This window comes from Danio rerio, chromosome 10 (assembly GCF_052040795.2).
Source record: "Danio rerio strain M-AB ecotype USA chromosome 10, GRCz13ab, whole genome shotgun sequence".
NCBI classification, from domain to species: Eukaryota; Metazoa; Chordata; class Actinopteri; order Cypriniformes; family Danionidae; genus Danio; species Danio rerio.
Window position 1 is genome coordinate 6,537,504 of NC_141030.1, and position 27,848 is coordinate 6,565,351.

The 27,848-nt window shown below is 37.3% G+C and overlaps 1 protein-coding gene and 2 long non-coding RNA genes across 6 annotated transcripts in view; 1 reads left to right on the plus strand and 2 right to left on the minus strand.

Annotated features, from left to right (window-relative positions):
• The window catches only part of tln1 (talin 1), a 1,269,505-nt gene that overhangs the window by 171,353 nt on the left and 1,070,304 nt on the right, over positions 1-27,848 (plus strand). For 2 of the 4 annotated variants that reach the window (XM_087269398.1, XM_087269399.1), the window contains 7 exons: positions 2,749-2,854; positions 6,713-6,837; positions 7,940-8,065; positions 8,470-8,532; positions 10,047-10,229; positions 20,395-20,520; positions 22,772-23,869. In XM_087269398.1, coding sequence (XP_087125524.1) covers positions 2,749-2,854; positions 6,713-6,837; positions 7,940-8,065; positions 8,470-8,532; positions 10,047-10,229; positions 20,395-20,520; positions 22,772-22,906 — 864 coding nt within the window. In that variant the 3' untranslated portion in view covers positions 22,907-23,869. 4 annotated transcript variants of the gene reach the window in all.
• Positions 1-27,848, minus strand: part of LOC141376292 (uncharacterized) — a 55,150-nt gene that overhangs the window by 5,420 nt on the left and 21,882 nt on the right. Inside the window, exon 3 of the long non-coding RNA XR_015500797.1 lies at positions 26,502-26,560. This is a non-coding gene — a long non-coding RNA (uncharacterized LOC141376292). The remainder of the gene's footprint in view (positions 1-26,501; positions 26,561-27,848) is intronic.
• Positions 5,684-18,305, minus strand: LOC147834984 (uncharacterized). The gene is made up of 3 exons (XR_015500810.1): positions 12,238-18,305; positions 6,218-10,743; positions 5,684-6,139 (listed from the first exon to the last, which is right to left on the minus strand). It is a non-coding gene; the product is annotated as an uncharacterized LOC147834984 (long non-coding RNA).

The window sequence follows — 27,848 nt, forward strand, 5'->3', positions numbered from 1 at the left end:
TTTGGAGTGAATGCCAGGAGTTACGTTTGGAGAAAACCAGGTATTGCTCATCACCAGGCTAATACCATCCCTACAGTGAAGCATGGTGGTGGCAGCATCATGCTGTGGGGATGTTTTTCAGCAGCAGGAACTGGAAGACTCTTCAGGATAGAGGGAAAGATGAATGCAGCAATGTGCAGAGAAATCCTGAATGAAAACCTGCTTCAGAGTGCTCTTGACCTCAGATTGGGGCGACGGTTCATCTTCCAGCACGACAATGACCCAAAGCACACCGCCAAAATATCAATAGCCGCATTTCCACTATCAGGCCAGTGTGAGCCAGGGCTTATATCGGGCCAGGCCGGGCCAATCGCCCGGGAGGTTGAGCAGTGGGGCCGAAATCATGTCGCGTTTCCACTGTGAGGCTAGTAGCTCGCAGCGAGTCACGCAAACCCCGCCCCCAGAACATCACCCGAATCGAACGTCACTCAAACCGCCCACTTCAGCGAGAATCATGCAGATAAAGCACACCAACACGAAACTATTAAAATTAGGACAACCAAAACAAACAAATGACACGTTATTGTACAGCAGTACAACGCATGTCTATATGCACATGCCTGTGTGTTTTCATTCATCATATTCATTTACTCGTCGACCGACTATTGGCATCGAAATCCAGTGGTCTTCAGTGGACCCGCAGCGCAGGGAGCGCACACATCCATAATATAACACCACATATATAAAATTATCCGTTAATAACTCTATATAAAATGTATTTTATAACATCCTCTAGACAGAATCTGTCCATCTTTCATCCCAAATGCTCCGGAGAGAACTGAAACATGATTTTTTTTTTCCCTATAGGCTTTATGACACTTAATAGATGATTCCCTTTATTTAAAGATGTTGCTTATTATATCTTAAGTAAAGGAAAGTGTTCAGTGTTTCAGCACATAAGAGCAGCACGTAATAAAATATAGCCTATATTTCGTTGCGCTCAGCAGCTATGCACTAATAAAGCTCTTTATGTATTTAAAATTTCCTTTTTAATTTTACCACGTTATATAAAAACATACACACTTGTTTGAGGACACAGAACACATTTTGAACTTGCAGTTTTCCCCGTCAAAAAAAGTGCTGCGCAGCTGCAGACAGAAAAAAAGGTCGCCTAGTTTCTGCTTTCACTCACCCCGAAAATGCTCTATTTGCATGATTTGATCAATTTCATCGAATCCAAATACTTTATAAATAATATTTAAAACATTCTCCGGTGTTTATTTATTTGTTTATTTATTTTTTTAGAAAATATCTAAAATCTTTTTTTCAAAGAGGCTTTTGAAAAATGAAAGTTAAATATAAATTTGAAACAGTTTGATATAGTACCTAATTGTTATAGCTATAGCTTTTGTTAGTTTTATATTGGTTTATTTATTTAATGTGATTTTATTATAGGCCTATCTGATATTTGTAATTCTTTAAATTATTTCAATATAGGGCTATTTTATCTAGATATGACACTATTGTTTTGAGTTTACAAAAGTGGACATGAAATTTGTAAAGTTTAATGTCTTACTATTGTATTTATATAGTGTATTATCACCAAAATAAATTAAAACAATAAAAAGAAAAGAAAAAAGCCGCTCGCGGCATCAACAGAGCTATAAATGGAGCGATCTTTTCCTCAGTCTCACACACATACACAGACATCTAAACGCGCAAAAACACCTATTAAACTTGACAAAACCTCTTGAAAACCTTTACTGTCAGCTGTGTCTTTAATATGTGTAATATGGTGTAAAGATTATTATGCGTTATTGAAACATCAAAGATGCTGCAAAGAAAGATCATTTTATGCAACAGACTTACATTTAAAAGAGAAACATAAGGGCGATCATATGCAAAAAAAAAAAAAAAAGACCCCAGCCTATAATTTGTTCCAGATGTTTTCTTTCTCTTATTTATTTATTTGTTATGTGTTTGGCGCATGTACTCGAGTGCGATTGGAAAACTGTGCCCGCCTCTCCTTTCACTCCGCCCCGAATCCCCGGCTGGCCCTCTTTGGCCCAAGGTATTCGGCGGGCCGAAAAAGGCCGGCCGCTGGCCCCAAGAAAGCCCCGCTTTGGCCCGATTAGGCCCCGGAAGTGACAGTGGAAACGCCACTGGCCTTGGCTCGCCCTGGCTCGCTCGCTTTAGGCGCGATAGTGGAAACGCGGCTAATGGAGTGACTTCACATCATCTTAGTGAATGTCCTCGAGTGGCCCAGCCAGAGCCCAGATCTAAATCCTATTGAACATCTCTGGAGAAATCTGAAAATGGCAGTACACCGTCGCTTCCCATCCAACCTGATAGAGCTTGAGAGGTGCTGCAAAGTGGAAAGTGTGTGAGACAGGTGTGCCAAGACAGGTGTGCCAGGATTGTGGCATCATATTCAAAAAGACTTGAGGCTGTAATTGCTGCCAAAGGTGCATCAACAAAGTATTGAGCAAGGACTGTGAATACTGATGTACATGTGATTTTTCAGGTTTTTTATTTTTTATAAATTTGCAACAATTTCAAAAAATCTTTCTTCACATTGTCATTATGGGGTATTGTGTGTAGAATGTTGAGTAAATAAATAAATTTAATCCATTTTGGAATAAGGCTGTAACATAAAAACATGTGGAAAAAGTGAAGCGCTATCAGTTCCTCCCAGATGCACTGTAACAGCACTAAAGCATCAGGGTGGTGCTGAAAAAACACATTCATGTTTGTGATTTCCATCCGCAGATCATTCAGAAACCCTCGCATGACCTTAAACAGCAGCTGGCAAACTACTCCAAACGTGTGGCCAGTTCAGTGACCGAGCTCATCCAGGCTGCGGAGGCCATGAAAGGTACAGCACCCTTGTGTGTGTGTGTGTGTGTGTGTCGTGTTGTGTTTCCTGGTACACACTCAGCATCCAGGGTTCAGGGTGGATTATCTCCTGGCTGCAGTTCTCCACATCTCGGTCTGTTCTCGTACTTCTTGCCCTCTGGTTCGCTCCATCAGCTCAGGTCAAGTGTCCGCTTCCAGTTCTGCATCATGAGCAGGGAATTCAAGCAGGATTTGTCAGGATAAGTCTCTGCCAGCCATCACTGAAAGCGATCTGAGAGCCCGTGGTGATAATACCCGGCCCCTGATTTAACACATGATGAGAGATGAGGAGAATGTCTGCAGCTGTGTGTGTGTGTGTGTGTGTGTGTGTGTGTGTGTGTGTGTGTGTGTGTGTGTGTGTGTGTGTGTGTGTGTGTGTGTGTGTGTGTGTGTGTGTGTGTGTGTGTGTGTTGTGTGTGTGTGTGTTGTGTGTGTGTTGTGTGTGTGTTCTGTTCTGTTCTGTTCTGTTCTGTTCTGTGTCAGGGCCACAAATTCACGTTTCCATTAGGAGCCAGTATTTCCCCCAGAGATTAATTAACTTTTTTTTTGGTCTTTATCAACAAACATATTTAGTATTGCCTCCTTTGCTTTTTCATATTGTAATAATGATTATTAATCATTAGTAAACATACAGTTGAAGTAAGAATTTTTAGCCCCCCTAAATTCTTATGTCCCTGTTTATTTTTTTTCCTTCAATTTCTGTTAATCAGAGCAAAGATTTTTTTAACACATTTCTAAACATAATAGTTTTAATAACTCATTTCTTATAATTGATTTATTTTATCTTTGCCATGATGACAGTAAACAATATTTGACTAGATATTTTTCAAGACACTTCTATACAGCTTAAAGTGAAATTTAAAGGCCTAGGTTACTAGGTTAATGAGGTTAACTAGGCAGCTTAGGGTGATTAGGCAAGTTATTAATGATGGTTTGTTCTGTAGACTATCAAAAATATAGCTTAAAGGGGCTAAAAATTTTGACCTTAAAAGGGTTTTTTTAAAATTCAAAACCGCTTTTATTCTAGCCGAAACGAAACAAATAAGAGTTTCTCCAGAAGAAAAAATATTATCAGACTGATACTGTGAAAATTTCCTTGCTCTGTTAAACATTATTTGGGAAATATTTAAAAAAAAAGAAAATGAAATTCAAAGGGGGGCTAATAATTCTGACTTCAACTATATAAAAATGAGTTGTTTTTAGGGAAACAATGTCTTAATCTTTTGCTACACAACAAAAATTGATGTCATAAAAGCTGCATTTTGTTGTTTATGAAGGACAATAAGCTTAAGCGATAGTTCACTCAAACAAATGAAAATTCTGTCATCATTTACTCTCCCTTCACTTGTTCCAAATCTGTTTGGGTTTTGTGTTCTAATGACCACAAGCAAAGATATTTTGAAGAAAGATGAATACAGGTAACCATCGACTAGTACTTGTTTTTCTTACTGCTCAATGGTTACATACAGGCTTTCAGCTTTCTTCAGTAATTCTTCTTTTGTGTTCAAGAGGATAGAAAACTCTTAATAGTGAGAAAATTGTTTGAGTGAACTCTTCCTTTAACAGAAACATTTCAATTGGTTCTGGAAGGCTCAGTGATGCAAAAAAATATTGGATGCAATGTTTACAGATCTATTTGTCAGAAATTGATTTTTACATTTCACTTTTAATTGCAACAGCTTTGACAGATTAGTGTGTGCAGGACAGTTTTCCCCTTTTATCTTTAATTTGTGGTAAAGTTTGATTCATTTTAGTGATGACAAGCCCTGTTAGTTTTGGAATATTCTGTGCCGTTATTCTTAAGAAAGCTAAATATCGGTAACACTAATACTAATACACCTACAATAAGGTTCATTAGTTAATGCATTTACTAACATAAACTAATCATGAACAACACTTGTACAATATTTATTAATCATAATTAAACATTTACTAATGCATTATTAACATCCAAGTCCATGCTTGTTAACATTAGTTAATGTGTGACCTAAATATCTTTATACATTGACACAACCATTTCTTGGTTGTATATAATATTTGGTGCATTTAAACAAAACTGTTTTATTTCACAGTAATATATTTAGGAGTGTAAACCTAACATCTTTAGGAAATGAAAGATTTAATTTCGCATTTCAATTGCAAGAGCCATTTATGGCAAAACAAATACAAAGTACAAATTTGAACAAAATTATTCCTCCCAAAATATTAATTTAGATTTTGCATGATAAAAGTCGTTGTTGTTGTTTTTGTTAGATAAGTTCCAGGTTTTGATGCTCCATAAAATAATGTGCACATATATATTATAGTTAAGCATCTAATAGAAAATATTCATTTGAAAGAGAGATCTGCGAGTATACCAGAAAACACACATCAATGCATTTTTCTTGAAGGGTATCTGTGTGCTGACTGCAAGACAGGGGCGTAACTTGTAGTCAGTTAGAGGCACGACTTGCAGTTATCAAGATTTCATTAAACCATGTAAAATGTCACAACGAGATGTTGTTGGCAAGATGGCGGAAATACTTAGCAGAAAACATTTTCAGCAAACGTTTTCATGTGTTTTCTCTAAATTTACCCACAACCTGATTATTTGATATATTATTATATTTGCTCATTAAGCAACTTCACTCACTGGCTTCTTTATCATGACAGTTGGCCTACCCTGTGGTTGCAAATAATAGTACAATGGAGAGCCCGCAAAGTATGAAAGCCTACGCAACTCGCGGCTGTGCATTAATAACTGTGATGGTTAGGTTTAGGGTTGGGGTAGGTGTAGACGTTAATAACTGTGATGGTTGGGTTTAGGGTTGTGGTAGAGACGTTAATGATGATGGTTGGGTTTAGGCTTGTGGTAAGTATAGATGTTAAAAACAGTGATGGTTGGGTTTAGGTGTGGAGTAGGTGTAAACATTACTGATGTACAGCGTCATCTTGCCGACAACATATTTTTATGTGGGTCTCTATAACTTATGTTGTTTCTTCTCTAATATACTACAAGTTACGCCCCCTCATGTTACACCCCTGTCTTGCAGTCCACAGACAGACACTACTCGTTTTCTTAATCTAATCGACCGAGCACAATAAATTTTAAGAATACTTTATATAGTAGATCAAGACAACCATGCACATGCAAATATGTATTATAATAGAATGTGTGTTAAAACTAAAGAACTTCAGGGTGTATAACAGCTAATTAATAGTGATGGGTCATTTTTGAATGATCCATTTATTTTGAACTAATCTTTTAGTGTGATTAATGTTTGGGCTAGTTGTGAAGTGTTTAGAAGCATCTCGTAACATTTTATCGTTATTTTGGCAAATTGAACGAAATGATTGAAATGACTCGGAAAAAAGATTCGTTCATTTCCTTGAGTCAGTAAAATGATGCCAGCTTCCCATAACTACTAATCCACCCAAACACTGCAGAAATTGCATATCTCATCAATGGTGAAGAAAGACTTTAGATGTATTAAACTTAACTTTAGTCAACACCAAACATAATGTTGATTTATTTTTTGTTTCGCTTTCACACTGCCCTTTTTGCAGTAAAACAGTGATTGTAAACAAAACCAAATGTGTAATGTCAGCTGTTGGACAGAAGTTGCTATATTCACACCTGCACCAAAGGGGGAAAACAAACTTATGTGTGATTCAAACAACAAAACAATACCGATGTAAATCCCTCCTTAATGAAATAAACAGTCCAGCATCAGGTATTGGTGTAATTGTCATCATGACACTATGAGGTTTTGATGCAGCAGTAGTTCTCAGTAGTGTAGTATAACAGACACACAGCACAATCTTACAGAGGAGTTTGATTGGCTGTGATCCTGTCTAGGTACGGAGTGGGTGGATCCCGAAGACCCCACCGTCATTGCAGAAAACGAGCTGCTGGGAGCCGCAGCTGCCATTGAAGCTGCCGCGAAGAAACTAGAGCAGCTCAAACCCCGAGCCAAACCCAAGGTGAGGAAATGTTTAGACACATCCTTCAGGCTAAACTGACACTGCCTACAGCTTGACATTTCTATATTTAGCTCTGGAAATCCCACTCTGTGTTCATATATTCTTAAGCCAATGCATTATCTGACCATTGTACAACTTCTCCTGTTTGCGCTTACCAGTATGGATTTGGATTTAAGGTAACTTCAATCAGCCACGACTACAGTCACTGAGCATAAATTAAAGGGTTAGTTCACTCCAAAAAAATGACAAGTCTATCACCTATGCCACTTAATCCAAACTTGTCTGAGGTGATTTATTCTGCTGAACACAAAAGAGGATCAACTGAAGAGAGCTGGAAACAAAAGCAACTATTGACTTTCATAGTATTTTATATTCCTACTAGTATATCCCTATGAATTTGGTCACCTACTGTAGCACTTTTAGGAATAAAAAGTTTATTCATTTAAATTTAAATGATTTATTGCTAAAACATTTTATATTTTTTTTGTTTCTCTTTTTTTTTCTTGTTTATTAACATTTCCTATAATACTTTCCCCAAAATAATAATTTGAATGTGCTATTTTTGGACTGATCCAAACCTGTTTGAGTCAAAAGCAGCCTATAACTTCAATAGTATTTTAAAAGTCCTATTATGGATGTCAATGGCAGTTTCATTTGTTAAAATATCTTCTTTTGTGTTCAGCAGAAGATAGAAATTCATGTGAATAAATAGTGAGGACATTTTCATTTTTGGGTGAACTTCCCCCTTAAACATCATCATAATCATCAGTCTTGGAATGTTGACCATTGTGATGTGTCCATATGCATGTCAAAACCTATTAATTAGCAGTTTACTGCTACACAAAATGAACGATCAGTATGTGCAGTGGTTAAACACTGTCATTTTTCAGTACATATTCAAACCAAACCAAATAACTCCTATCTAAAATATTCAGTATGAAAGGAGTAGTTGAGCGCCTCACCATTGAGACCCATTGTATTTGTTTTCCCTACTTTGGAAGTGAATGGTGGCAGTGAACTACTCTGAATATGTGTGCTGTTACACCCTTAATAATTTGATTTCAGGTATGGAAATGAATATTTTCATGGTCGTCTTTTACAGGAAGCTGATGAGAGTCTGAACTTTGAGGAACAGATTCTAGAAGCGGCCAAATCCATCGCTGCAGCCACCAGTGCTCTGGTCAAAGCTGCGTCTGCCGCTCAGAGAGAGCTGGTGGCTCAAGGGAAGGTATGAACATCTTACACTGCTGTAGGACCATACTGGTCATCTTCAGCTGAAAACTCTTGTAATTACTGTTGAAGTCCGAATTATTAGCCTTAATGAATTATTTTTCCACATGTTCTGCTTAACGGAAATACGATTTTTTCAACACATTTCTAAGCATAATAGTTTTAATAACTCCTTTCTAATAACTGATTTCTTCTATCTTGGCTTTGATGACAGTACATAATATTTTACTAATAAGCTACTAGTATTCAGCTTAAAGTGACAATTAAAAGCTTATCTAGGTTAACTAGGCAGGTTAAAGTAATTAGGCAAGTTGTTGTATAACAATAGTTTGTTCTGTAGACTATTGAAAAAAATATTGCTTAAGTAAAAAGGCGATGTGTTTCTCTCTCTCTCTCTGTCAGGTTGGGGCAATTCCAGCAAACGCGGTGGATGATGGACAGTGGTCTCAGGGTCTCATTTCAGCTGTAAGTCTATTTCAAACCTTTCGTTCAGGTAGTGCTGGGGTCTGTACCATCAAGCTAGCTCAACAAACTCTGGATTACAGGATTGGGATTTAGAATGTGTACATGAATGTGAAAACCCTCTCAGAAGCCAATCAGATTACTTGTCTCAAAAGGAGACAACTAAAAGCAAACATCTGACTATATTATTTAATGTGAAAAAAAATTCTCAGTGGATGAACAAGACTCTATTTAGGGATCTCAGTGTAGCCCCAAAATAATAGTTCAGTCAAACTTCAGCTCGCCACTATAATTTAAACCAGTGGTTCTCAAAGTGGGGGTCGGGACCCCCCAAGGGGTCGCAGGACAATGGTGATTTCCAAAAATCTTTTTTTTTTAAACCATAAGAATATCCATGTTTTATCCATAACCTACTAAACAAATAGTCGTTTATAGCTACTATATACTACTATATAGTTACTATAGTAGCTTATAGTTACTAGTTCTATTGGATTGCGACCCCTGAGGTAATTACATTATATTAAACACACAGCAATAGCATCAGATGCAGCAGATTGATTTTATAACACCAGGTTAAACTTTATGGCACATTTACAACACTGACATACATTAAAAAAAATTAAACGAAGAATAGACTTGGGACTATTGGTATGTGTGCTTCATAGCACGCAAGGTTTCTGTATTCATAACCATCTCAGAGGATATTGGGGGTCGTGAGGCACTGGAATTGTTATTTTGGGAACTCCTGCTTTAAACCACCAAGTTTTGCCCATTTTTCATAATTTGAAAAAAATAATACAATTTGGCGTGATCGTTATTGTTTTATGTATTTTAATAAGTACAGCTCAAGACACGTGTTTAATTTATTTCAGTAAATGTGTCTTTTATGGTGAATGACGATGGAACATTTTTTTTACCATCAATTTTACATCACAAATTGATGCATCTCGTCTTTGACCCATGTAAACATCTATGTCTTTTAAAGATTATATATTAAGGCCTATTAATATCACATAGTAATGTTCGCTAAAATTACTGATTATTTTTAATGCTATTTAAAGGTTAATTTGTTCAAAATCGCCCTTACATTTATTGCTAAAAGCAGAGAAATGTTGTCTTCAAAATACTGTCTGCTTAATATCTGCATCTTCAACAGACATTTAACTGACTATAAGACACTTTGCAAGTACATGTCAACTTAAACTAACCCCAACCCTAACCTAACAGTCTACTTGTAATCTAAGGAGAAGTAGTTGGCACAAATGGACCATCAAAATAAAGTGACCAAATTTTCATTGAACAAAGTCAGATGAGGCCTAATCAATATTATTATATTTAGATTTTTTTTTTTTAGCAAAAGAAATCATACGTATTTGGAATAATGTAAGGATGAGCAGGAGGATCGTATTTGGTTTAACTATAGCCTTTTTTCCTGACAGAGTTAAATTTGATTTGCATTGTGGTTTTTGATTTGGGGGATGTTTGACATATTCTGTCCTTTACATCATTGACTCTAGGCTCGTATGGTAGCCGCAGCTACTAACAACCTGTGCGAAGCAGCTAACTCTGCGGTTCAGGGTCACGCCAGCGAGGAGAAACTCATTTCTTCAGCCAAACAGGTGGCAGCATCCACTGCACAGCTGCTGGTGGCCTGTAAGGTCAAGGCTGACCAGGACTCCCAGACCATGAAGAGACTGCAGGTCAGTGTCTGTATTTGATGCCTTCACTACTGTTCGATGCACGAAAGAGCTTTGGGTTAAATTTTTTTAAATTAAGCTTCTTTTTCCCAAAATATAGTAAATATTTAAAAAAATTCAACTTGTTATGCAAAGTGAAAGTTAAGTGGATGGTAATTGGTCAACCTAGAAGAGTCATATAATTTTGACATGGCATTTTTCAGGCCTGGAAAAGTTTGGAAAAATAGAAAAACCCACAAAGTTTTGGAAAAGTCATGGAAAGCAGATATGTCTATCCTTGAATATTGGTTATTTAATTATTCCTGTCCTTGGCTAATCACATACTCTCACATTATTAGTGCTGTTTAAGCATTATCTAAATCAATTTTACATAGATATAAATAGAAATAGAAACTAAAGAGATTGTTGCGTGTTTTACGATATGCTGTGATAAATTTGATCATGCATTGTTTTTCTTTCACCACGCATATGTAGACATCGCATAAAACATTAGGTCATGAAAATTGACTTGAAAGTCCTGAAAAAAATTATGTTTTAGTTCCCAGTTTTAGTATTGTGTTGAGTATTCATGTTTTCAGATCTATTTGTAGTTTTAAAGTTTTTATTTCTTTAGATATTCTAATTTCACTATTTCCTCCTAGTGGCCACATATGTGGGCAGCACATTTTAGCTCTTAAGTGGCTGTTTAAAATACTTTGAATGTTTTATATTTTGCTACAGACACACAGTGTCATCCTGAAACTGTTTTGCAGCATATGAAATGTCCCCCAAAAAATATTTAACTGTCTAAAATGGGCAAAAAAAATGTTGTTTTACTCTCAGAGAGTCAAAACACGTTGGAAAAAAATTGATGTTAAAAATGCATTACAAAACAGTCAGGAAAAAGTGTTTTAGGTAAATTCAGACAACGAGTCCACATATATAGAGATAATTTTTCTCTAAAAGTACATCATATCAAAAGATAATATTTAGGTTTTATTCTAATTAGGTTCCAATAAGCCAAAATAACAAAGATAAATAAAAAATGCATGTAATAAACACCTAGAGCCTTAAGAGATTAATATTAGAATTTATTTGTATTTTTTTATTCCGAATGTTTGTTATTCTTTATTTTAGTGTTATGTTCATCAAAAAAGAAGAAGAATTACCTTGCTAACTTCCTGAATTAAAATGTTTGCTTTTTCAGTTATTGATTATTTAAAGTGACACCGATTTTAGTTTTATGGTTTTAGTTAATCGTAATAACTCGGATTCTCAGAGAAATGATCATGCAAAAATGGCTAAAATTATACTTTTTTCAGGGAGAAAAATGTGCCAAATGTATAAATGTAAATATGATGAATGTACATTTTTGGAAATTGAGACTTGTACATCATCTGAAAGCTAAATAAACTGACTTTCCATTGATGTAAGGTTTAAGTTAGGACAATAATTGGCTGAGCTACAACTATTTGAAATTCTGAAGGTTCAAAGAAAATCATGTTTGAAGGGCACCAATGATGAAAATCATCTTTTGTAAGCTGTTTGGACAGAACTGTTCGCAGGTATAGTGTGTCCAGTCATAGAAACACAATAAATGTATTTTTAAAAGTTTCTCACGTTCAAATAGGATCCAAATTCCCCCCATTTTGAGGCCGACCGCAACATGACGTAGTAGTGCGGTTTCCCCGCCCACTGATTTGATTGACATGCACGTATTAACATGCCTCTGTAGTAACGCATATAATCATATCCACAAGACAAGACATGCGCAAAGCAACTGGGATTGAAAGATCTGTTCAACTCGCTGTGATCATCAATCATAACCAAATGTGACCAAGATCAAGCTTTCCAAGTTTAAAACATTTTTAAAACAGTGCAGGTTTGTAATGAATTACAGCGTCTTCATCACCACAGCCGCATGTCAGTACAATTATAAAAGAAGACAATTTAATCCCAGTTTGTGGATGTTAAATCAGGTTTAGTTTGTACATTAACATCACAGATTATCCATACAGCAGTGGATATTGACGGCTGTTCTGTCACATTTGCAGTGGATAAACAGTGCAAAGTTAAACACGCGCCGTCTCACATTCTGGAAACAAAAAAAAATTATCTTACATCTTGAAAAAGAGGGAGAATAGGTGCCCCTTAAAGTTACAAAGACCTATAGTACTAGTAGAGTGTATTTTTACCTTTACATATACATTATGTATAATATTTAAAGTAGGAACTTAACTAAATATCTTCATGGAATTTACCTAATATTCTAGTGATTTTTGGCATAAAAGAAAATTCAATTCAACTCACCTTTATTTGACAAAGCAGCTTCACAAAAAAAGATCATAGTAAATTGAAACAGAAAAGCGTGAAAAATTCGAAAAGCAAAGAAGGTTAATGTGCTCCAGGATTGGCCAGCCCAGTCACCAGATACGAACATTATTGAGCATGTCTAGGGTAAGATGGAGGCATTGAAGATGACTCCAAAGAAGCTTGTTGAACTCAGGGAGTCCTGTAAGAACACTTTCTTTGCCATTCCAGATGACTTTATTAAGTAGTAATTGGAGTCATTGCAGAGATGTATGGATGCAGTCCTCTAAGCTCATGGGAGTCAGACACAATATTCATTCTGTTTCCACTGCAGCATGACTTTATATTCTATACTGGACATTATTTCTGTTCAATGACGAGACTTTTGTCTACATAAAGTCAGACCTTACTGTCCTAATTAAATAATTAAAAATCAAGGCATGATTATGTTATATTGGTAAAATAAGCATAATCTAGAGGCCTTTGTCTTTCATATAAGCCACTTCTGATACCAAATGATCAACTAGAAGTTATAATTTGTTGTTCCTAAAACTAGAGTAGGCCACAAGACTTTTGTCAGGAAGTGTATGTGATCCTGATATGGGGGTAAAAACCCATCTCTTCCTCTCATCATCAGCCATTGCAATGGTCAGACACAAATAAACAATGAGGAGTCCCAGTTGCTTTGTGCCCTCTAAATATCCAGTGACAGTGAAACCTCCCGCACCAGTGGAACAGCTGTCATCCAGCACAGGGTGAAGGTTGAGCTTTAAATTTAAAACGCTGCTAAGATCACCATTATATCTTAGACATGCCAGACGTTATACTGAATTTTCACACAAGCCAATTCAGCAAAGCACCTATATTTTTTGGTCATGGATTTCAGTGGCTTGTATGTCTACAGTGTCTGATGTCATCCATTAAGTGGACTCCTGTACAGTCTCTGCATGTTTAGTCAGACTGTGTTTTATCAGGACGATGAATGTAGTGCTAAAGCAGGAATAGACCCAGTTTCATCATCTTGTCTTCAACAGTGCAGCTGTCTGATGTGTAATGTGCACTGATGAAGACATGTGATAAGCGCAGTGCTGATGGGGCGCTGATCAGGCTCGCTGGAGGGTGTGCTGTTTTAAGAATCCAGCACATTAGCATAGGGGCCTTCTTTTTTCATTCATTCCAATGCATGTGCATATGTGTCAGCATAGACCAGGGATCATTAAACTTGTTCCTGGAGGGCTGGTGTCCTGCAGATTTTAGCTCCAACCCTAAGTATACACACCTGAACTAGCTAATCAAAGTCTTACTTGGTATACTTGAAATATCCAGGCAGGTGTGTTGAGGCAAGTTGAAGCTAAACCCTGCAGGGACACCAGGAAATAATTCATTTGTTGTTAATCAATACACATTTAAAATGATAGATCCTAACTAAGGAGACGTTTACATGACAACATCATTTTGGGGGCTGAAAACAAGCATACGTTTGAAAAAGTGTTTTAAAGTGGAAGTTTTTGAAAAGGCCGCTGTTGTCATGTCCTTGTAAACACCAGAAAAAGTCAGTCGTTGAGTGTGTGTTTAGGGGAGTGTGTATTAAAGCCAAACACAGTAGTGTTGTAGTTTTCTAACGCTTCATCAGGAAAGTGTGGATTTAAACCCTACAAAAGTGGACTCCAACCCTTTTTATTCCAGTCAATCAAATTTAAAAGTTGCCCCATTTTTATTCGGACCAGTCAGTCCTTGGCTAACTTTATAGTGCTTATGTGGACCAATCACAAGACTGTGCAGACAAAACATTCATTAATTTTTCATCAGCTTAATCTCTATTTCAGAGGTCACCACAAGCGGTGACCACCAATGGATGATGAATCACCAATCTCCACCAATCTCAATGAACCACCAACTATTCTGGCATATGTTTTAGGCAGTGGATGCCCTTCCAGCTGCAACCCAGTACTGGGAAACACCAATACACACTTATTCACACACACTTAGGGCGTACTAGGGCGTAGCACGCTTGTCCCCCCTTCTGTCTCCCAACGGCCCGCACTGACATCACATTCGGGCCTGAAGCCGCTTATGTCAGTTTAAGAAGTGCTCTTGCTCAGCACAGTGGAGATTTCTTTATGTCGTTATGTCGTTTAGGATGCAATATTTATATATTGGGATAGTCAAATATTTCGCCGAACAGATCAGCCACTTTTGACGCTCATAACCAATTATAAGGTCCTCGTGCTGCAGGAATAAGGAGGTTTGCTGAAGGTGCAGCTGGCATGCAGTGAGAGGTTTGCGTCTTAAATAATCTACGACTGTTTGCATTCATTAAACAGTAAGAATGATTAATAAACATATATGAAACAGTCCCTTAAAAGTCACGTCTCGTCTTCAGTTTCGGGCTCAGGCGCGCTTTGCACTCACATTACAAGCGTACCACGCCAAAGCCCAAGTGAACCGTGCCTGAGCCCGATTTAGAGCACTCACACTTTTTAAATGATCTGGGAAACGGGCCTGGGCACGGTTTGGATATCATAGTGTGAGTACGCCCTTATACACTATGGCCAATTTGGTTTAATTCACCTATTGTTCAAGTCTTTGGACTGTGGAGGAAAGCCACGCGAACACGGGGAGAACATGCAAATTCCACACAGAAACACCAACTGACCCAGCTGGCACTCGAACCAGCGACCACCTTGCTGTGAGGAAACAGTGCCACCCTCAGACAAAACATTGCAAAACGTTTTTGGACTGAAACGGTTGTGCTTCAAACTATTGATGTCCCTTAAATTAGTCCACTTACATTGAAGGATTGAATGAAAACGAGTGAGTGAGTGAATTTGGCCACTAATTGTTGTTTTGTTTTTCTCAGATTTTATACTTCTTGGTCAGACACGATGATGGTTATTTAACACTAAGCAAGCTGTCTTATTTGTGATGAAACAAAGTATTTCTGTCATGTATAAAAACATTAATTAAACAATTTATTGAGAAGCTTGCATCAAAAATATTCCACTGTGGAATCTGCCATCTTGTGTTTGGATGCGGAAATGTATTTGGCGCACATCTACATGCTGTAGAGCAGCGGCTCCCAAACTGGGGTGTGCAGTCTGACCACCAGGGGCGCGCGAGAGAATGGTTGTAATGGCGGAAAAAGTTATCTTTTAATATTTTTATGCATTTATCTTGGGTAAACTTCACGTGTCATATTTTTAAGAGAAAATAAATTCACTGACAGAGGAAAAAAAAATCACATTGCAAATTGTAATTTACAACCTATGCATATTTATTCATCTCGCGGTTTCACGTCTGTGTCACAATAGCCCCTCACTTTCACATTAGGCGATAAGTGATAGCACATTCGTAATTTTTTTTCACTTACTATATTCATCAAAATGGACACCTGGTTAAAAACTGGCACCTTAAAGAAGTGACAGTAGGGATGAACCATCTACATCTTCTATGGAGACATGCAGAGGCCTTGAATATATGGACTCTGAGAAAAACAAACGAGGTGAAAAGGCGCAGGCAGGAAGAGAGAAATCCAGCAGAGATGTACTGATGAAGAGAATTAGGCCTACAGTACGCTAGAGAGTGAGGAAAATGTCAAGAAACACAAATATAGCGACAGTCACATTGGTTTTTGGTTTACATGGATTGGAGATCCAGAAAATCCAAATCGGCAATGTGTAGTCTGTGATGAGGTTTTAGCTAATAGCAGTCTTAAGCCCTCAAGTATGGTGCGGCACTTACAAAACAAGACACAGCCACTTACAAGACATGCCTGTAAGTTTTTTACAAGGAAAATTGGAGGAACTGCAGAAGTAGAAGAAAAGAGGCACAAAGGAGCAGTAGCTTTCATCTGAAAAGTTGCACCATCGGTTTCCTGAGTACACTGCAGCATCCACCAAGAAGCTCCAGCGATAGAAAAACATGCCAGATGAACTTTTGTCTGTAGTTAATGACGCTGTGAAAATTCTGGCCATTAAATTTGCGTATTTTATTTCTATTTTAATCAAGTACACAGACAATTTGTGTATTTAGGTCTTGTAGTTGAAAATGTGGAGTTTAATGAGAGAAAGGGGGGCTTGACAGGTGTCAAATATTAGAAAGAAGAGCACAGCGAAAAGTCTGGGAACCACTGCTGTAGAGAATAAAAGAGAAGCAACTTTACCTGGACCCATTGTGCAAGCTGTCTCTTTAATTAATACCTTCTTTCATAGTTTGGCTTATATTTACATTGGTGCTGATTGGGTGGACATCTTCAACACACCCACCAAACGAGAGAAATTGTGTCTCAACCACTCAATTCAACCCAGACACCAAAATGTGTAAAATGAGCCTAAAAATGTGACTGGAGTGTTTTGTTGTGGTCAGTTTTTTGGCTGTTATATACTCCCCTCCTACTGCAGCATCCACTTCTGCTGATATCTCATGAGAAAAATCTCCTTGCAAACACACACACAATAAAAAACAGGACGTCTAGCGATGCATTTATGTATTGGAATTGTTCTGAGGCCTCGTAAACTAGGCGTTTTTTGCCACAGTGTTGAATATGTGATTGTGCTGCTAATAGAGCTGTGCAGAGATGTAAACGCCTCCTGTAGCAGCGGTGCGGAATCTCTTGGCTTTGCTGGTTTGTGTATAAAGTACAGGCCGGTCCTTCCTCTTACTGAGATAAATCACACTCCAGACAGCCGAACACACTCACCCCTAACTCAGCCATGTACAATGCCTCAAAAGGTATAAAAGGAAAAAAATATTCCTGGAACGTTTGCCAAGGAGCTCCAGAGATGTGCTTGGTTCCGGCTACTCTGTCCACGGCTGCTTTTCCTTATAAAGCCATCCCTAGTGTCCAGACACATCCAGAGTCTTCCATACAAACAGCAGATCTGTCTGCTGCGGGAGAAGTCTTCAAAATACTTGTTCAAAACTACTTCACATGGTTCTGATGAAAATATTATATGACTGTTGTTGAGAAACATCCACAATATTAAGAGTTTAATAAGAATCATTCGAAGAAAAAATACTCCTGGAATGCTCCATTCTTTAGGATTGTGTATTGTTTCAGCAGGATTGGCTTTGTTCGTTGTTGCTTATAATCTAAAATTCAATTATTTTCTTTTCGGCTTAGTCTCTTTATTAATCTGGGGTTGCCACAGCGGAATGAACCACCAACTTATCCAGCATATGTTTTACACAGCGGAGGCCCTTTCAGCTGCAACCCATCCCTGGGAAACATCCATACACACTCATACACTACGTACAATTTAGCCAACCCAATTCACCTGTACCGCATGTCTTTGGACTGTGGGAAAAACCGGAGCACCTGGAAGAAACCCACGCGAATGCAGGGAGAACATGCAAACTCCACACAGAAACACCCAGCCGAGGCTCGAACCAGTGATTTTCTTGCTGTGAGGCGACAGCACTACCTATTGCACAATTATCTATCGAAAATGGCATTTTCGGTTTTTATTTGAAAGAGATAAACAAGCAAAGATACTAGCTGAAAAAAGACTATCCTGTGCCGCACACAGGGCCGGTGCGTCCATAGAGGCGACCTAGGCGGCCGCCTAAGGCGGCAGTGTAGAGAGGGCGGCATCCGCGACACCTCCCTTAACACCCACGTCCTCAGTTAGGTCCGCGACACCTCCCTCACCACCCGCGTCCTCAGATATATTCGCGCATAGACGACAGAATAGAGAGGGCGGCGTCAGCGACACCTCCATCAGCACCTCAGCATCCTCAGTTATATCCGCGCATAGGGCGGCAGAATAGAGAGCGCAGTGTCCGCGACACCTCCCTTCCTCAGCACCCGCGCGTCCTCAGTTATATCCGCGCATAGGGCGGCAGAATTGAGGTCCGCGACACCCGCGCGTCCTCAGTTATATCCGTGCATAGAACGCTGGAAAAGAGGTCCGCAACACCTCACTTCATTTTCATAACCGGTCACTTTCGTTTTCACATTGGGGTTGAGGGCGGCATGATCGTCCTCTGCCTAGAGCGGCAGTTTAGCTTGCTCCGGCCCTGGCCGCACAGCCCAGCCCAGCTGTCTTCAGTGTGCTGGTTTCACACCAGCTGTAGTCACTGTACACTCCGAGAAGCCGCTTTCACACCAGGCAAGGAAAGTTCTGCACTATGAAACCCATTCATTTCAATGGCTTGTGCTGCACAAGTGCAGTTTGTTGCTTCGACTTGCTTGCACGCGCTTACTGTGTTCAACGTTCAAAATAGCTCCATGTTCCACACTGTGGATATTCAGCAATATGTACCCTTATCACAACAAATGTATTCATTTGGTAGATTCCTCCAAGACAGTGTTTTCTGAAGCCTCTTTTTCACTATGCGGAACAGTTCAGTATGGCTCTGCGCAGTTTGCATTTCCACTATAGTTTAGTAAAACTTAAAGTGGGTGGGATTATGGCTGCAGTTGCACCACCTCTACTGCTGTAACTTTATGAAAAACATTTTCATTCTGGGTCACCCTGTCCATCTTTTCCACTGACCACAATGCAACCACAAAGTGTATTTATATGTATTGATATAAAACATTATATGTGCCGCAACAATACAGCAGTGGCTGTTTAAATATAGCTGCTTTTGTGTCTTGTCACAAATCCAATTCTCTCTGACCAATCGGTGATCAGCAGCGTGTGGCTCACTTGGAACCTCATCTGAGGTTCCATTAAGTGAAGTTTTATAAACTCATTTCAAGAGGATCACGTGCCATGATTGAGCACAGCTGGTCTCACATCAACAATCATATGATTGACCAATCGGACGAATTCAAGCTTACATAAATAGCCCGTTTCCTTTACCTCTCTCATCTTCGCTTTGAAGAATCCCTCTAGTGACTAAACGGACTTATTACAGGACAGACTTTCGTTTTGGTTCTGACGATGTAATTTGTAGATGATCCCTGAAAATTGCATCCCCATCCATCAAAACCGTGCTTCTTCTGGCCTCGGGCTCAGTGAAAGCACTCAACGTCACTTGAATTCCCCCCCCAACCACTGATTAGCATAAGCGTTTACATTGAAAATGATATCGAAAATGAAAACTGAAATAAAAGGGTCAATAAAGGGAAAACTTACATTTACATTTGAATTGTGTCACTATTATACCGTGAACATTAAAAACAAGCTTTGTTAAAATTGTGTTCGCATTTTATTTTTCAGTTAGTTTTTTTTTATTTCAATATTGGCATTCCTCACACTGAAATGCCGTGAAAATGAAATGTTAAATCAGCAACTTCATTTTAATTATCGATTTTACAGGGATGATGTGTTGTCACAGTGAAAATAAAAATAAAATTATTTTATTTCATTTTCAGTTTTGGCAGATATTTTGCGAACAGTGTTTTATAATAAATTTGGTAACCAGTTTTTTATATTAATTTCCAGTTTATTTGATTTATTTAAAATTGGCAGGATTTACCTTCCATAAGTGTGAACTCTTGAAAGTACTAGGTTTGGAATGTTGTAATTGTACTAGCTGTATTGAATTTTACAACATATATATATATATATATATATATATATATATATATATATATATATATATATATATATATATATATATATATATATACATTATATATATATATATATATAAATATATATATATATATATATACATACATTATATATATATATATATATATATATACATTATATATATATATATATATATATATATATATATATATATATATATAGGTATTTGGTTGTAACTTTATTTTAGACTGGTTTTGATGAGGCCAATCTTTAATAGATGAATATTATCCTCATTTTTACTCAAGAGCAGATAATGTCTATGGCTATTTTTAGTTTTGTTTGTTTTCATGACGTAAGAAATTTTCTGACATGTCCGTTTTTCCCCTCATTAGGCTGCTGGTAATGCTGTCAAGAGGGCGTCTGATAACCTGGTGAAGGCGGCACAGAAGGCTGCGTTTGAGGCTCAAGATGATCAGGCTGTGATGGTGAAGAGCAAGATGGTGGGCGGTATTGCTCAGGTAAAGAGAACGGCAGTCTTAACGCAAGAACAAGAACAGTTGTTGCAAGTGAACACACAAATTTTCTACATTTTAGGTGGTTCAAGCTCAACAATTGACGACTCAGAAATGCTGTATTTTAATGTCAGTTTCATACTGATGCATGTCAAGTGTCCTTTATATGATTGTTTTTACTTAATTAATTAATTGTAATTGTGCTTGTAGCAACAATAAGACTTTTAATTTATCATACTTGTAATTTTATCCACAAATAAAAGTAGCTCATTGCAAATACAAGCTAGAATATCATAAGTGAGGGGGCATTTTAATCCCAGACCTGCTGACTGATTTTAGTACCTCTTGTTCCTTTCATTTAGACTATTTATTCGCTTATTTCTTACTTTGCATTACTGCCTAAGTTACTGAGTTAAGGCACTGATATACTTTTTATAGTAATAATAATATGCAGTTTCACTATTGCTGATTTTATCAATGAAGGTTTTGCAGTGATATCGTTTATTAATGCAGACAGATCATGGCTTCAGTGCCAAACAAGTGGTTTAAATAATATTTTATTCTCCTTATTTCTTTCCATTTTATTTTAAATAATATAAATGTTTAACATTTTCGGTAAAGACGTCAAACTATGCCCACACATGCAAGCTAGACTATTCTATAACCGGTAAATAAATATAGTGAAATCAGCAAAACAGAGTCATCACGCTTCATTACCCAACCAACAACAGTGTTAGGGAAAACTTTTAATTTTACAATCTAATGTCATTTTTATTTTTTTTTATTTTTAATAGTAGCTGAATGTGTTACTTAGTTACATTTTAAGCCAGTAGAGGAGCAAAACAGAGAGTCTGTCTGCCTCAAAAAAAAGAAAAAAGAAATTTAGTTATTACCATGAAAAATTGGTTACATTTTGGCATGGATAACATGTAACTCAAAAGGCTATAAGTTTTATTAATATGTTGAAGGTAAAAATAAAGATTTATGTTCATCATAAGTGGGTTTTTTTCGCCATCATAAACTATAAGGTAACTAAGCCTACTCATCATTTTATTTATTTATTAGGCCTATTTTAATAACTTGTTTTCAGGTTACATTTTTATTTTTGGCCATGAACTTACAAGTCTAAATAAAATCGATACGCTTTAGTCGTTAAAATGGGCCTTCAGTATATTTTCAGGTGTTTAATTCTGCATGAGCAAATAGCAGTATATTGCATTTTTTTTTTAAGTTTATCATTCGACCTACCTGCAGCGCAAGTGAGATGCAAATCCACTTATATGCCATTTATAAGACTGTAAACTTGACTTGGCAGGCTGATCATCTTTAAACTTAAAAGACATTAAGTGTCCTAACTTGAGACTGCTGCTGCATAATGGGATGTTTCTTTTCACAACTGTTAAAGTGAGCTTTATCGATGTTAAAACGTAAGCAAACATTTAAAAGGTTCTACGTTTTGTCAGTTTTATAGGTTCATTTTAATAATGTAAAAAAAAATTCTGAGGGGTTCAATGCCCCCTCTGGCCCCCTTGTAGAGCCGGGCCTGGTTACAGAGCAATATGACGCCAACCAGATTTGTTCCTTTTCATACTAATGATATTCACAAGGATATATTATCGCATATTACCAATATCATTTTAGTAAAATGTAATGTAAAATTAAGACATGTATGACAAGCTCTGCCTTCTCCTGGACATGTACAAGAAGGACGTGTATCTCAAATGTACCCTAAGTAACCTATTTCCTCTAAGTAACAAATTCAGACAGCGCCCTCTAGTGGATTTGTCATCTGACACATGCAACAAAACGTACCCGGAGCAACGTATTTTACATATACTCATTCGTTCATTTTCTTTTCGGCTTAGCCCCTTTATTAATCTGAAGTCGCCATAGTGGAATGAACCACCAACTTATCTAGCATATGTTTCCAGCATCCAGCTGCAACCCATCACTGGGCAACACCTCTTCACTCATTCTCACACATATACACTATGGAAAATTTTTAGCTTACCCAATTCACCCACAATTCTTTGGACTTGTGGGGGAAACCGGAGCACCCGGAGGAAACCCACGCTAACGCAGGGAGAACATGCGAACTCCACACAGAAAAGCTCGAACCAGCGACCTTCTTGCTGTACAGTGACAGCACTACTTACTGCACCACCGCATTGCCACATATACAGATTAATACAGAATATTTATCCTGAGTTTTGGTGTTGTACTGTAGATATTGATATTACCGTGTGTGTTTCCTCAGATCATCGCTGCTCAGGAGGAGATGCTCAGGAAGGAGAAAGAGCTGGAAGAAGCCAGAAAGAAACTGGCAATGATCCGACAGCAGCAGTACAAGTTCCTGCCCTCAGAGCTGCGAGAGGACGGACAGGAGCAGTGAGCCGCTTCAGAGACTAATCCATCACATTCAAAGTCAATCACATGCAATGAGTATAAAGTGAACCATGTATCAGGATGTCTATTTTACAAGTGTTTTTGTTGATTTCTGTCCCTTTTATGAGCATCGCCATGCCAGCTTTGATGTATTTGGATAATACGCCACATCTATAAGTCCTTTTTAATTGCTTCTATCATATTTTTTTTCCAGTGCTAAGTAGATTAGATGAGCAGTGTGTGTTTTGAAGGCTCGTGATCATGGCGCTGGGGTCAAACAGTGTTCGTAATGTCCGCTAAGCTTTCAGAGAGAACATTTGAACTAACTTTTAAGTTCTTCTCCACGTCTATTTCTCCCTTTTATATATATATATTATTTTTTGTGGCTGATTTGGACCAGTGGTGCAATGATTAACTTTGCGTTGAAACAATTCATAGAGAAAACATATCATTTTTCTAAAGAACAGAATAATAAAGCTTTGAAATGTTACAGACGGTATCTCCTGTTAATGTTTTTGCAGCGTCGAGGATTGCATTTGTGATAACTTGTTGTTCTTTCTATCAAAAGTATATCTTTTATAAAACACAAAAGCCATATTTCCATATTTTGTTTGCTTTTATAATGTATTTTGTTGCAATTCACTGTTGATGTAATTGTCATCCAGATGTCGATGGACAATATTAGATGAAAAAAGGATTTGGTTCATTCAAAATGTGTGTGTTTATCAAAGATTCATCAGAGTAACTATAAAGAACTGTATTAAAGAAATGCTAAAGACTGTTATTAATGGATTCAATGCAGAGAGAGAGTGTTCTTCGCCATTACAGCCTTTCCTTTTGCATTCAGTATATTCTGAATCTTGCCTGCCTTTATATTTTATATTTGTGTATTTAACAGTTTCTCACCTAAACTAAGCAAACGCACTTATGTGTTTAACGAAAAACTCATAAATTCACTGTTTTGCAAAGACTTCTGATTGCAGTTGTGTGTGTGTGTGTGTGTTTTTTTCTTACACTGGTGACATCAAGATAATTAATAGGTCATTAATGGACAATGTTTCATTTAGTACTTCATGCACACTCAAATATAAAGCAAAGTTATTATTCTCCTGGCTAAAGAAAATCATATTAAGGCTGTGGTCACACTGCACTTTTCTCCCCATAGACTTCTATTCATACGCACGCGAATGCGTCAGACCGGAAACGCAAGATCGTGCGTTAAGTTTCGCAGATTGATGCGCTGGATAGTTCAAGCTTGGTGAACTCTGACTTGCGAAATCGCATCACATGACTGCGTAAGACCAAGCGAGGATCAAAACATGCCTTCTCTGGACAGAAATGTAAAATATGGAGCAATCCCTCGCTTTTTTTAATGTGTAATCATCTTGTTTAATCCCGCCCCTTTTCGCAGCGCGCACGACAGAATTTTCCAAGCACAAACACTAGTGTAACCGCAGCTTTAGTCTAAAAATAAACGTATATGGCACCCAAATGCTGAATGGATGTGTTCAGTGTAGTGTTTGATGAAGTAGCCGTTTATGTGCACGTGAAACTATCATCAGAAAAGTAGTTCCATCGTTTATGATAATATTCCTCAAGGTAAGCATATAGAGGTGTAACAGAGTGTCTGTAGGGTCATAACAAGTTGATAAAACAATGAGAAAATTAAGGCCTCTAAATGGTATTAAAGTCTTAATCGTGTTTTTATGAGGTCTTAAACTGTTCAAGCGTTGTCCAAAGTGTTTGACTCCCAAAAAAAGCATAAATATCTTTATTTTCCTCTTAATATTAACAACGGCGTGCTCAATCCACATGTAAGGTCGAGGTGCATCCGTCCGGGTGATGTAACGTAATGTGGGAAGGTGATGTGACACTCTCCACATGTAGTGAAACCATAAAGCGAAACCACGCCGCGACATGACACTAGACCCATGCTGCTCATGTCATTCACCAGTTAGAAATGTAGTTAGTGTTTGGCCAGCAGCGTGCAGGAATCCCACTTATTACTAAGCCACACTTACATGCTGTTTCAGAGCGAATATTCAGAGCAGCATGATAAACAGTGAAGGGAGGCTGTCAGTGTTCAAAAATGAACCAATGATAATATAAAAGCAACTTCAGCTCAGTAAAGCAGGCAAGGCGGAATAGCGCTGTTTACTGATGTTTTGTTGTTAAACTAAATAAAATTCCACATTATCGATGCTGTAAAAGAACCTTATGAAACTGAAATAGTCACATCAATCTTTCACCGGGAGATTTCCGTGGCTGAACAACACTTCTGTGCATATAACCCATTCATAACAACACAATCTACATCAGCTTTGGGGGACGAAAATAGTTTTAAAACAGAACATCACTAGTCTAACAGAAATACTTCAGCCATGGTGTCGTTCTTCCTCCAGCGTGCAAAAGTAACTCCAATATTGATACAGCATTTGATTTTACTGCGACTGTGACTGTTCACACATATCCGCCATTAGCGTGTACACGCCTGCATGTGCGCCGTGCGTTCACGTGCACATGCTAATGGCAAATATGTTTGAACAGAGATTCACAGAAGCCCAAATCTACATTTGCTGACAGACAGTTTGGGCTACTTATCGGAATTTTGAGAAATGTCAACCTGACAATATTTAATTGGATGAGCATTTTTTAGTTTTATGCCTTATCCAGGATATAAAATTACAAATAACCACATTTTGATCATTTACTTTAATCATTACTATACAACTGTGAAGAGACTTTCAACTAGCAGAACAAAAAATGTTTCAATAACCTACTGCACCTTTCATTTAATCCATTTAAATCTTTGCTCCATCACCTCCTCCAATCTTCTTATTCCTTTTTTATACTTTTAACATTATTATTTTTCGTCATTTATTATTTTGCATTTACTATTATTTTTAATATTAAATTAAATTATTAGGTTTTTTATTTGTCATTCTGTTATTTATGCAGTTTTATAATTTTGTCTTTCACTATGTCTGCCATTTTCGAGCATTTATGTACTTTTTACTCAATTAAAAAACAAAACGCTAATAACTACATAGCTATAACTTACAATTGAAGACAAAATTATATAGTGAAGGAACTATGACGTCACCTTGTAGGCTAATCGGCTGCTAGCATAAAACTGGTTCCCTCGATAAAATCCCTATAGGATTTTCGAAGATTACAAATAATAAGCTCTGTGTCCAAACACAGTTCATTACATTACATCATTGGATCTTAAATGCAAATGCAAGAACTGAAAAGCTAACATTAGGCTATAAACGGACTACAGTGCCTTTGGGGCGCTCGCCTGTAAGGTCAACACCACCCTGCTACAGACAACCTATCTAGCTTACTTTTAGAAATATGGTGCATGACAGAGTTAATATCTCTGTTTATTATATTATAATCCACGCTATATATTATAAACAAATAAATACGCAAATACACATAGTCCTATTTTTGGATCATTTTTTATGAGGGAAATTCATCTGTTTTGCTTTACGGTTGTGGTAAAAGTTTTAAAACTGTGTGTATAAATGTGCCTATATAGTATTATCATAAGACATATTTAAATAAGTGTATCGCTCGCATGCACACAGCCTGCTTACCTTAGACGACATAAATGAGGCGTGAGGGACCAGTCTATCAAATGCCTGCAAGTTTCATCCTGGACACAGAACAACATTCGATACTCTTCTTTGTCATGAAGTACAGCGAAAAGCAGCCCACAGACACATCTACTATACATTAAGGAGGAGTGTAAATACTGCAGTTATGACAGAGTTCAGATGAAGACAAAAAACAATGAAAAATCACTTGATAATGTTAAAATGACAGTTAATATGTGTGTATTTTTACACGTTTATTCACACAATTTCATCATTGAGAACAGGAAAGAGACAGGCTGCACTAGTAAGCAGTATCTCCATAATATTGTTTAATTAAAATAAATGATCAACAAATGAATCTGTCTCGACAGTCTTTACAAGTGTAGGAATTATCTACACAATATGAATTCCCAATTAGAAAAATACTACAAACTATAAAATACTATTCATGAAAATACTTAAATAACAGACAAATCCAAATGCCCAACACAAGCGAGCTGCGCTCCGGACCAGTTCAGCTCGATGACATATAATGTCTCCAACACCGCCTATAGTCCCGTTTAGCGACTTGATAGCAACCATCTACTAAAGAAGCGATTTTAAAAAAATTAAGAGTGTGCTGTAGCTGATGTGTTTTATGTCGTAGAATAAAACGTGAAAGTATCTTGAGTTTGTGTTAGCCACGAACCTTATTTAAAGCAATTTAACGGAAATCCCATTGAAAAAACCCATTGACTTTGGGACGAGGGAACCAGAAGTGCTAAAATGCTAACTCGCTTCCGAGTTTTTGCATACAAATTGACGTCATAGTTCCTCCACTCTATTAGCCCTCCTGTGAATTTTTGCTTCTTTTTCAAATATTTCCCAAATGATGTTTAACAAAGTGAGAAAATGTTCACAGTATGTCAGATAATATTTTTTTCTTCAGGAAAAAGTCCTATTTGTTTTATTTCAGCTAGAATAAAAACAGTTTTTAATTTTTTATGAACCATTTTGAGGTCAAAATTATTTGCCCCCTTAAGCTAAATGTTTTTTCGATTGTCTACAGAACTATTTGTTATACAATGATTGCCTAATTACCCTAACTTGCCTAATTAACATAGTTAAGCCTTTTAATGTCACCTTAAGCTGAATAATAGCATCTTGAAAAATATCTTGAACAATAATATTTTCTGTCATCATGGCAATCATAAAAGAAATTAGTTAATAAAACTATTATGTTTAGAAATGTGCTGAACAAATCTCTCCGTTAAACAGAAATTGGAGAAAAAATAAACAATTTAGGAGGGCTAATATTTCTGACTTCAACTGTATACAATTAAACAGACAAAACCACATGCCACCAAA